Below are 11,535 nucleotides of genomic sequence, written 5' to 3'. Positions count from 1 at the left end.
TACTTTCAGTCTTCAGTAATATAGTAGGTTGATGAACGTGTGTTAATCCTGACAGGTTGCCTTCCAGTGAAGGCCCAGCTTCTCCTTGAAAATGTTCACTGATGGGGCTGATACCACTTGTTCGGGTAGTGCGTTCCAGTCATTGACCACTCGATGAGAAAAACGGGACCCCACCTTTAGTTTATTGGACTGCGGTTTGCGAACCTTCTTGTTATGATCTCGGAGATTATCAGTGCTGGAGGGAGCAAAAAGATAAGACATATCAACACCCAAATCATAATTAAAGATACGAAATGCCAGTATAAGGTCACCTCGCTTCCTACGATAAGACAAGGGGAAAAGGTTTAGACGTTTCAAACGCTCATCGTAAGGGAGTTTAGAAAGACCCTTCACTAATTTCGTCCCCACACGCTGGACACGCTCGAGTGAGTAAGTATCCTTTATCAGACATGGGCTAGCTGCTTGGATACAGTTTTCTAAGTGTGGCCTTACATAGGTGGGATATAAAATTCGAAACATCTCGTCAAAGCATTTAAATGCTCGGTAAAGTGACCATAACGCACGATAACCTTTGGAAGCAGCCGCGTTGCAGTGCGTAGTTGTTTTCAAGTCGTGACTTATTATTACTCCTAAGTCTTTATGTTCTTGAACGCGTGGAAAAGATGTACCATCAATGGTATAATGGTAACTATTACCGTGCCCGATGTGTATGAGCACGTCTTCCTGGAATGAACTTCCAAGCCCCAATCATGGGCCTATATAACTAATTCGTCTAAGTTAGCTTGGAGATGACAACGATCAGCCTCACTTCTTATTGTTATCCAGATTTTGACATCATACGCAAACAATAATGTCGACGACTTAAGCAATAGAGGTGATTCATTAACATACAGAAGGAAAAGTAAAGGGCCTAAGATGGTGCCTTGGGGTACACCACTTTTGACCGGCTCCCATTCGGATAGCGTTCCATTGACCCTCACTCTCTGTCTGCGGTCACATAAGTTTCCTATCCATTCCTGTATAGCACCTGTTATTCCGAAGCTCAAGAGCTTCTGCATAAGACCTAAGTGTGAAACCTCGTCAAACGCTTTGCTAAAATCTATGAATATCACGTCGGCAGACAGGCCGTTATCTAGGGCTGCTGTCCAATCCTCTCTCGCAATAAGTAAGTTAGTCAAACATGAACGCTTGTTACGAAACCCATGTTGCTCGGGAGTTAAGAGATTATACGAATCTATGTGACTCAGTAGCTTAGCTCGAATTATCTTTCAAGTAACTCAACGACTATGCTGGTCAGGCTGTGTTGGGATGACCCTGCATTTTTCTCGCGAGCGATATGACAAGCTCGTTAGTCATCAAGGGGCATTTCAACCAATCAGCTATTAATTAGAAGTTGTGTGAAGTTGTGTTACTAAAATAACGAGAATGAAAAAGTCACATGTGGAGATCCTGATTGGCTGATTAACACACTGCTACTATGTTTAGCAGTATTCTAGAACTTTCGGTAAAACTCAAGGACTCTTAAATTACTATAAAATCCCTATATTTTCTGTACAGAAATGAACCCTGTAGTAAAGTGCTTCCTACAAAATTTGTGCCTTTTCTCTGGTCTTCAAGTCGGTGTATAGTTCTAGCTCGGGGGTACGGAACTAGCTTAGGGAAGCGAATATAGCGTTCAACCGGCACAGACGTAACAGTAGTGCATTGGCAGCAAAAGCACCACGAAAAGCAGAGTTGCAATCATGGCCGATACCACAGTCACCGTGGCAGCGTATACATTTAGACTTCGCTGGTCCATTCCATGGATAAACTTACCTTCTGGTAGTGGACGCATACAGCAAGTGGCCGGAAATCTTCATCATGGAACATCCAACTGCAAGCTGCACAGTCAAAAAGCTACGTCAATTATTCAGTCGTTTCGGGGTTCCAGAACAAGTAGTCAGCGACAACGGCACACAATTGGAATGAGTCTATAGTCGTCCCTATCTTTAAAAAGGGTTCACGTTGTTCCTGTAATAACTATCGGGGGATAAGTCTACTTCCGATTGCGTCCAAACTATTGGCTTCTATCATTCTTCGTAAGTTGTTTAAAACCCGAGAACGATTGACTCGCGAGGAGCAGGCTGGTTTTCGTTCTGGTCGAGGATGCATTGATCACATCTTCACCCTCCTCCAAATGTTAGAACACCGTCATACTTATCGCAGGCCGACAATCGTAGTGTTTCTTGATATCAGGACTGCCTTTGATTCGTTGGACAGGACTGTTCTCTGGGATTGTCTATTAAAGAAGGGTGTGCCTGAGAAGTTCATTAACATCTTAAAGGCCTTGTATACGAACACCTGAGGCAGAGTGAGGGCATACAACCACCTTTCTCCCTTGTTCCATTCGAGCAGTGGGGTTAGGCAGGGTTGCCCAATCTCACCATTCCTCTTCAACTTTGCCATCGACGACATCCTGGAAACAGCTCTGATGGATGTAAGTAATGGCGGTGTGGATCTGCTGCCTGGAGAACGACTTCTCGACCTTGAGTATGCGGATGATATTGTCTTACTGTGCGATAATGCCCAAGGCATGCAATCCGCACTTAATCAATTGGCAATCAGTGTCCGCAAGTACGGCATGTGCTTTGCACCCTCCAAGTGCAAGGTACTCCTACAAGACTGACAGGATTCTCATCCTGTACTCACCCTGGATGGTGAGCAGATTGAAGTAGTTGAGAAGTTCGTGTATCTAGGTAGCTACATAAGCGCTGGTGGGGGCGTGAGTGATGAGATTGATGCACGTATAGTGAAAACCAGAGTGGCTTATGCCAATCTGGGTCATCGTTGGCACCTTTGTGATGTTAGTCTGGCTGTAAAAGGTCGGATCTACAACGCGTCGGTGAGAGCAGTTTTGCTCTATGCTTGTGAAACCTGACCTCTCCGAGTTGAGGATGTTAGACGTCTCTCTGTGTTCGATCATCGTTGTCTCCGAAGGATTGCTGACATACAGTGGCAACACAATGTTAGTAATGCAGAGGTTCGGCATCGTGTGTTGGGGCGCAGAGACGGTAATTCAATTGGTGTCACCATCTTGAAACACCGACTTCGGTGGCTTGGATATGTTTTACGAATGTCGTTCCAGAGACTTCCACGTCGTGCATTATTTGCCGACTCTGGGACTGGTTGGAAAAAGCAGAGAGGAGGTCAGTGTATGACTTGGTGTCGTGGTATGAAAGAAAGCTGCAAAGGGCTAGCTTCTGTTGGTCCTTCACGACTCCCTGGCTGGGGTCCGAGAGATGGTGCAACACAGTGGCTAGAGACGTTATCAGATATGGCTCAGAATAGAAGCCAGTGGCGTGTCTGCTGTAACCTTCTTTTACTTTTTTCATAAAGAGTGGCTATAACTTTCCTAACTGAGAGAGCTCTTCTGGTCGTACATTTCAGTTCCCCCCATCATTACTCTTCTCCTTTTCTTTTTTACCTTCTTTTATATATACACATCTTCTTCCTTCTCTTCCCATTCTCATTATTTTGTATGGCGCATATGTATCCGGTGCCCTTTGTACCAATATATGTGATTAAATAAAATAAAATAAATAATTATTCTATGTAGGGTCTTTGTTTCCACTTATGTTAAAGTTTTGAGTTTAACATTGCATGTATAAACATCGGCTTAAATTATTCAACAATGTGCTGCCTTAACCTTCTTATTCATCAATTTATCGTTTGATCTTAGAAATTGAGACTTTTGTCCTCCACCTTAACTTCCAGAATCATTTTGCTCGTGTGCTTTCCTTAAAAATGTCTGCATTGACTGCGACAGATTTATGGGGTGCTTGGTTTAATAAACGAGGCAGAACAAATTACTATTACGGTCAAAATACCATAAGATTGCATGGTTCATATTATTACTGATTATTGGAAACAATTTACTCGTCAACCATAGAAACCAGTTACAAGAGCACTGCATCTATATTTGGAATCAAAATCAAACCTAATTATAACTGTTCTGCTTATTAAAATTAAGTGAAAGTATTAGTGTTTGATTTCCAAATCCCAATTGCTCATTAGCTATAAGGTGCAATTTTACTTGTTTGCTTAAGTTATCCATGCAACTATGTATAATAAAATGTCATTGTACTTTTATGGGAAACATTGCTAAATGTACTTGTTCTTCGAAATGTTTATTCCTGGAACTTTTCCCGGGACATTTCAACTTTTTTGGAGTGAAGACATCATCACATTATCCTCTTTTATTTCAGATGCTTCCAATTCTTATGTGTCCACCGGATAGCTATGATTCGTCTACTCTTCGCAATAGCGTTTGCCGTGTCATGCGTGATCTTCCCAACCTACTCGGCGACATCTGAAGCCAATTTGGATGAACCATATAATGGTGAAATTTCACAGGATCAAAAAATTGAATATCAGTTTACTCTTGCAAATCGTAGCGTATGATATACATTGTTTTACAATTATTTCCCTCTTTGTATTTAATATAATTTTAATAGGAATTTGTTATTCGAGTACATGTAGCAAATTACAACCCGAAACCAGATTATCCTATTTTAGTGGTGATCAAGCAAGTGGACAATGTGATGTCATTCCAAGCACCAATGGTTCTTAATTCTATGTAAGTTTTGTCCCTTCTTACACTTATTCCTTCTGTTTAATACATAAAAATAGATCAGCATATGGTAACGTTAGTCGTACGCTGTGTCCAATCAAATTATTGCCTGGAGAGGTTCGAAAACTTACAGTAGAGTTGTCTAATGCTATTAAACCACCTCAAAAAGTGCGTTACATGTTGCTGGCTCAGTTAGTTCCTGATTTCGATTTGGAGTATGTCAAGTTACGCATATGGCAAACCTATATTTAATTTTAGGTCGGGCATTGAGAGAAGTATAGTAGTCTCACCTGCTGAACCTATCTATTTAAGATACCTTTATCCTCCACAAAAAAAATCAGCAGAAATTAAGGTTGTTTCGAAAAGTGATATATGTATGATTTTGTCTATCCAAAAATTGCAGGTAGGTTTTCTTTTTAATCTGAGATAAGTTTATTCTACAAAAAATTTCAGTGTCCTGTCAATGATTTATCCGATACAGTGGGAAACACTGGGTTACATCAGACGGTCACTACTTTGGGTGCAATATCCATTGACGTAAGTAGTGCGTTTTAATTCCTTATAACTCGTTAAATAATTAAATCTAGGTGACTCAATTTCTCAAAGGATTTTTCCTCGTTCTAGTCTTGAAACCAACAGACTATGCTTGTTCCGGAATCGAAGATTTAATTCCACCATTACCAGGTAATGTGCACCATAGATTTCATCTTCTAATTACAAAAATATTTCAAAAAGGCAGCAAAATATATGTAGAGTTGATTGGTTCGTAACATACCGCGCTAAGCTGCTCGGAACTCTGTGTGTTCGATAAAGTATAAACTGTACCTTCGTAGTTGAAAAACTATCTTACAAGCAATTCTTAATTTCGACGCAGGAATTTAAGTAAGGTGGATCATAAACAAGCTGGTAAGGTTGAATAGTTAGGATAACGTTCGATCATGACCACGCATCAATTGCTGCGGTTAGTAGTAATTATTGAAGAAAATAAGTAACTAGAACGAAACCTGTCGTGATGATTCTGTTACATTTACTGAGTGGTTCTTTCCTGGATCTGAAATGTTTGTTAATTATTATCATAAGCCGAGTTTCTTTATCTCATACTATTTTCTCTATTGTTTTTATTATCTGTCTCCCTTTCTTAGTGTAGCGCTTTAGATCGGTAAACTATTGTTAGATTTATCTATTTTGTTACCAGAGTGAAAGTTTTTCGGGTTTGTGCATATAGACATGTAAAAACAATGAACACCATCGTTTTTATGCATCTTCAATATAATTGTTATGATATTTGACTTTCAACCACTAGGTCTTAGATTCTCAACTTGATGCATTTTGGTTAGTAAGTTATATTCAGAATTTTATATTGAACTTCCCAAAAATTACTAAATGAGGGATATATCGAGCCAAATAAATCAGAAAAATTTCTATTTATGGTGTTCTATTATTTACTGTTTGTACCATGAGCTTAAAGGCTCATTACCAGTTTCATATAATTCATTACCGAAGCGATTGACATATGTGACGTTTATAAATGTACTGTCTGTTAGCGCCAATCGATAAAATGACAAGTAGAAACCAAGAAACTTTTAATGGTTTTTCATAGAAATCTGTAAACTGTCTGTAATACCTAGGGCTAGTTACATGAAATTTCTGCTTAAACTAAAGCCATTTGTTATTGTAAATAGTCATTCACTGCAGTATACAAACTAAACATCACTAAACCTGAAGAACTAGTTATATTCATTTATTTTGCTACACCCCATAGCTAAAAAGTGATACAAGATTTTAGCTAGAATGAAACACTGACTAAAACAATGAAAAACCTACGAAGGATTTTCTTGTCTTTTCTAACAAACAAATCTCCATTACGTCTGGAGTATAAAATTTAATGGTTCTCATTTTCTAACTTTAGTCAAAGAGTGTACTGTATTATTCTTTTACAATAAAAGGAATATTTAACGCAATCAAGTCTTTGTTATTACTGGTTTCAAATGAATAAATTCGGAGGCAATAATTCTGTTGAATTTTTTGGTGAAATTACCATTCATGCTTTTATTTGTATACAGCACCCTTCACACTAAGAGCTTCTAACCTTTTGATCCAACCACCCAACGAAAGGCATATATATTTATATATGTTAGATGGCTGAAAGCGATAGGCAGAGAGCTCTGAGTTTTCAGGCTGTTCGTCGCACGTTAGCGAGATTTACTCATACTCTTGTAAGAACTGGTATCCCCTTCAATACCCCACCTAGCATCACCAAAAGTTATTCAGCGGTCTGAATAGCTCAATGATAACGTCTCCAATGGTTACTATCGGAGACCTAAGTTTGATATTCACGCGTGCTGAGAATTCTATATTGTATCAGATTATAATATTGAATAAAGCCATTAATAATAATAATAATAATCACTTTCTAGTAACTTTTGTTCCGTACCATATATATATATATATATATATATATATATATATATATATATACGATAAACGTTTACATGATCTATCTTCTTGTCCTCACACCGTGGTTCGTTACATTGTCTGGCTATTCATATGGAAATAAGTTCTAAACTAAGTTGTAGTTTTTTTAAATGTAGATTACATCCAGTTCATATAGGAAAACTAGTCAATATTTAAAAGTTTTCCTTTCCATATTTAGAAAATGTTATCACAATCTGATAGACTCTTTTAGATCCTGTAAAGTATCATTCAGCCATAATTATATATGAATACGTTTATAAAAATAGTTCAACAGTCTAAACATTACAGCAATTATAATCAACCATAGAGTAATCAACTAATTTATTATATGATGCAAAATCACTCACTGCATTTGTAAAATACGAAAACAGTACATTGAAATACCATTTGCCCATCTTTCTTGGATTATCTCTTAAAGGCTCAATTGTTCTTTCATTCCTGTTGCTACTATGACTGCTTGTGTTGTGTGTCTCTCCTTATTTTCCTCTTCTGTCAGTAAGAATGCTACTTTCAATTCCTGATACTTACTACTTATATTTGTTCGTTTAAATAGCACATATCACAATAGTATCATAGGTTGAAATTGATTGCGGCTTTTGGGAGCTCATTAACATCTGTAAACATAATCGACTGGATATAGTTCACAGTCTCATATATACTATTTCTATGCATTTAATCAATGATGCTGCTACTATTTACTTTCACTGTCGGTTTTGGATCAGTAAGCCTTATTTAGACTTATGGAATTGTTTATTAGCTGCCAAGAGTTTTCAGTGTTTATATATTGTACGATAAGGCAAGGGGTTCTTGTCAATTAAAGATTTTATTTCATAAAAAAACAATCTAATACATTGTTATTGTATTAAGTTGTTCTTTGTAGTCATAAATTTTTCATCAATGTCTCTCTCCCTCTTCTTCTTCCTAGATCAGGGCTTATTTTCGCATGAACCACAGATAAATCTTCCAGGATCTCGAAGTAAATCTGTTAAAATACTAATTAATTCAACACACAGGAGTAAGTTTAATTATTCTGGTTGCTCTCATCTTTCCCTAATGAAAATTTTTCCCGGTAGATTAGTACTGATATTGAAAACTTGTTGCGGCAATGAAATCCATTCTAAATAAAATAACTTGGTATAATTATTGATGGAATGAATTCATTTATACTGTTTTGCAGTAAATCTTTGATGTGCTTTACCAGTCAGTATTTTGACTTTTATTTGAGCATTGTTAATTAGTCATACCGTAGGATCTAGCTTAAATATACAATGAGGCAAGTTGTTACTCCCTACATCTTCAAGATAAAAATCTAAAGGAGCCGATACAATTTCAGTGATAGTGGGAAACGAGTCGTAGGAAATATTTTTCAGTAGGAATTAACAGAATGGAAGCAACAAAGTGTATGAATATTACGATATATGGTATAGAGAATGACCAAAAATGAATCCTTTTTTAACCAACTTTAAACCACATCACTAACCGGAGATTATGGTATTCTTACAATCCCAAACTAGGAAACCCACACTTCCCAGTACTGTTCAAACAAAACTTAGATGACTATATAGAAAGGTGTCATACTAGACTGGTTACCCTTAACTTTTTTAAATCTACTCATATGTAATGTACCCAGACATGTGTACTAGTATATATGAAGAGTAAAGAACTGAGGTATGTTCAGTGAAAGCGGATAACGAAAACTGATTAAAAGTAGGGGAAATCAATAGTGAAAAACCTGTTTGAAAGTTAAGCATGAACTAATAGGCTTTTTTAATTTTAGAAAGAGTTCATCTATCCGAGTTTTCGGGTGACACTTCGAAACATAAACCCCTTCAATGCATTTCAAACATAATTTATAAATAAGGCTATTCAGTTGAGGCATCCTAAGCAGGTTTAACATGTTTCGGCCTTCGAATTATTTGATATGCAGTTGCACGAACGCAGGTTACAAATAGTCATCAATATATACTTGATTTTTCCTCAAATAGTGAAATTTAGTCTATAAGTTTAATTCCTATTCTTGTATTTAGTTCTGTCCTCAAGTTGCAACATTTTTCGAGACAGTCGTTGGACTGAATTAATTTCAACAAACGATACGATTGTTTAGACGAAAGCAAACGGATGATTTCACAGCATGTAGTATTTTTTTAATTTAGAATCAGGGATAAGGTCTACTACTAAGTTTACAATCAGATCAATCCGTTGTAACTCTGTAATTAGAGCTTCGTATGTACTTAAAGAAATATAATTAATAGCATTCAATTTCTCCTATCATAGAACATTCTCAATTTTAAGAATGCACAGTTTAACTTCTGGTAAAGCAACATAATGCTAAATATTGGTTGTCTACAGAAAATATGTTGCTACCATTATATATAAGATGCATGACGTCTTTTTACCATAACCAGCGAGGGCGAGAGTGTTCTTATATTGAAGCAGTTACCACTGTCAAGTTAACTGATCTCCAATCTACAGTTGTATCACAAGATGTTTTACAGAAATCCTCTTCTCAATGAATCGGTTCTTTCTTCTAGTCAATAAATCTGAAAACAGTATTCTTCCAGCTTTACTGTAAAAATTATCTCAACTATTCCTAAACTCATGTCTGTTTTATAGTTATTGTAATTTTCATCTTATTTCCCTACGTAAAACTAATTTGTATATTTTGAAGGATGGCCGTATTTATTACCCATACTTGGAGCTGTCGGTACTTACTTACTTTTCTACGTGGTTACAATTATTATCATATTACTGTATCACAGAGCGTAAGTCGTAATGATTTCATACAAAAAACTTCTATGCATAACATCAAGTTACACATTGTCACTTTATATTTTTCAATTTTTAGCTATTATCCACACCTTTACATTTCACTGTGTATTTTGTCAAGTTTAGTAATGCAGTATTAAAAATAAGCATTATTTCTCAGGATATGTCATCTTCAAGTAATAACAATAACTATTGAATAGACTGAATCACTTATTCCTTTGATTACAAAACTATTATTCATTAGTGTATTATTCATTATTTTTAGCTAGACATTATTCTTTTCATTCCTTCGTTGTACTGTTTCATAACATGCTTCATAATATGAATCATTTCCCAAATGATAGAAACAAAATTAATTCGCTTTTCTTTCATTTAGTTCTCAGCTAATCCAGAGATAAAAGACAACTGTTAACTAAGAGATTTATTACGATCACAAACAAATGATCGATGTGGTCATTCGTTCATTGTATTTAAATTTATGAACACCATTTCATTAAAATCAACGTAACTGAGATACATTAGACTAGGATCAGTTGTTATTGATCAACGAAATGTCATTTTATTAAGTAATCATAAGAATTGTACAACCTTTAATCCCAGTCTTTAATTGTTTTATTTTGATTCATATTACTCTCTGGTTATTCTTGGTGGATCGGTATCTGAAGTGTAGTCCGTTTTCATGTGTGTGTATTAAACCATAAAGGTGGGACGTAGTGATTAAAGCAACAGAAAAACACTCAACTCAAATTTTTGCGAAATACGTCCTTAAAGTAAAGCCTTTATAACTTGACTAGGTTCTTTTCATAGAAATAAGTAAACTATTGATTGTTTAATTAGTCTTATGTTGTATAATGTGATTAAATTACTAATTTTCATATTATATCGTTATCACATATCTTATTTTCAATGTATTATTATTATTATTAATGGCTTTATTCAATACTATAATCTGGTACAATATAGAATTCTCAGCACGAGTTATTTCAACAAGTTTTTCACCAAAAAAACAAACAAACAAACAAAGCAGAAAAGGAATAAAAAAAAAGGTTTAAGAAAATCTGAGTTTATACAAATTATCGAATTTGAGACATGCTTAAGAATACAGGTTATTTACTAGGTCAACTCTAACAGCCTGTTCGTCACAAAGTAAATTTGCTAGGTAAGGTATTACAGAACTTTTATAGATTTGCTTGCGTGCATGGATTTTAATGTATTTACGTCTCGTTCTACCAGAAGATGTACAAGGAGTAAGATATGAATGAAGTGGATGTTTAGTATCTGATAAGATAACACCTGCCAATGTATTAGCATTATTTGATACTGTTTCACTTTGAAAAATTCCCATATTGTGATTTAGAACAACATATATAAGCGAACAATATTGTTTTCGATTAGATCCTCATCAGGCTTTACTCTAATATACAGTAATATTTATAAGCATATACGAAATTATTAAACCAATCAAGGCAGTTTATGAGTCGATGATAACAGTGGAATAGATTACATAACTAAAAATAATAAGTGAAAAGTACAAATTGGTAGTGTGATGACATGTGTACTAGTTGTGATAAGAATAATAAAGGCTTGAATCAATGTTACATAATGGGAAATAAGTCAATGATTAGAAAAAATATAGACACTGAAATAACATTCATAAAAATTATAAGATTACGTAATAAGAAGTG

The 11,535-nt window shown here is 35.7% G+C and overlaps 1 protein-coding gene across 1 annotated transcript in view; it reads left to right on the top strand.

The window, feature by feature from the left end:
- Positions 1 to 4,278: 4,278 nt before the first annotated feature.
- Smp_152020 (hypothetical protein) overlaps positions 4,279 to 11,535 on the top strand; it is a gene marked incomplete at its 5' end in the record, with an annotated part of 44,374 nt that continues 37,117 nt past the window's right edge. The window contains 7 exons of the mRNA XM_018795128.1: positions 4,279 to 4,434; positions 4,494 to 4,615; positions 4,669 to 4,824; positions 4,868 to 5,012; positions 5,063 to 5,146; positions 5,197 to 5,293; positions 8,010 to 8,099. Coding sequence (XP_018649472.1) covers positions 4,279 to 4,434; positions 4,494 to 4,615; positions 4,669 to 4,824; positions 4,868 to 5,012; positions 5,063 to 5,146; positions 5,197 to 5,293; positions 8,010 to 8,099 — 850 coding nt within the window. The remainder of the gene's footprint in view (positions 4,435 to 4,493; positions 4,616 to 4,668; positions 4,825 to 4,867; positions 5,013 to 5,062; positions 5,147 to 5,196; positions 5,294 to 8,009; positions 8,100 to 11,535) is intronic.

The sequence above is a fragment of the Schistosoma mansoni genome, chromosome 1 (assembly GCF_000237925.1).
Source record: "Schistosoma mansoni strain Puerto Rico chromosome 1, complete genome".
NCBI lineage: Eukaryota > Metazoa > Platyhelminthes > Trematoda > Strigeidida > Schistosomatidae > Schistosoma > Schistosoma mansoni.
This window is presented reverse-complemented; position numbering and strand designations above follow the sequence as displayed.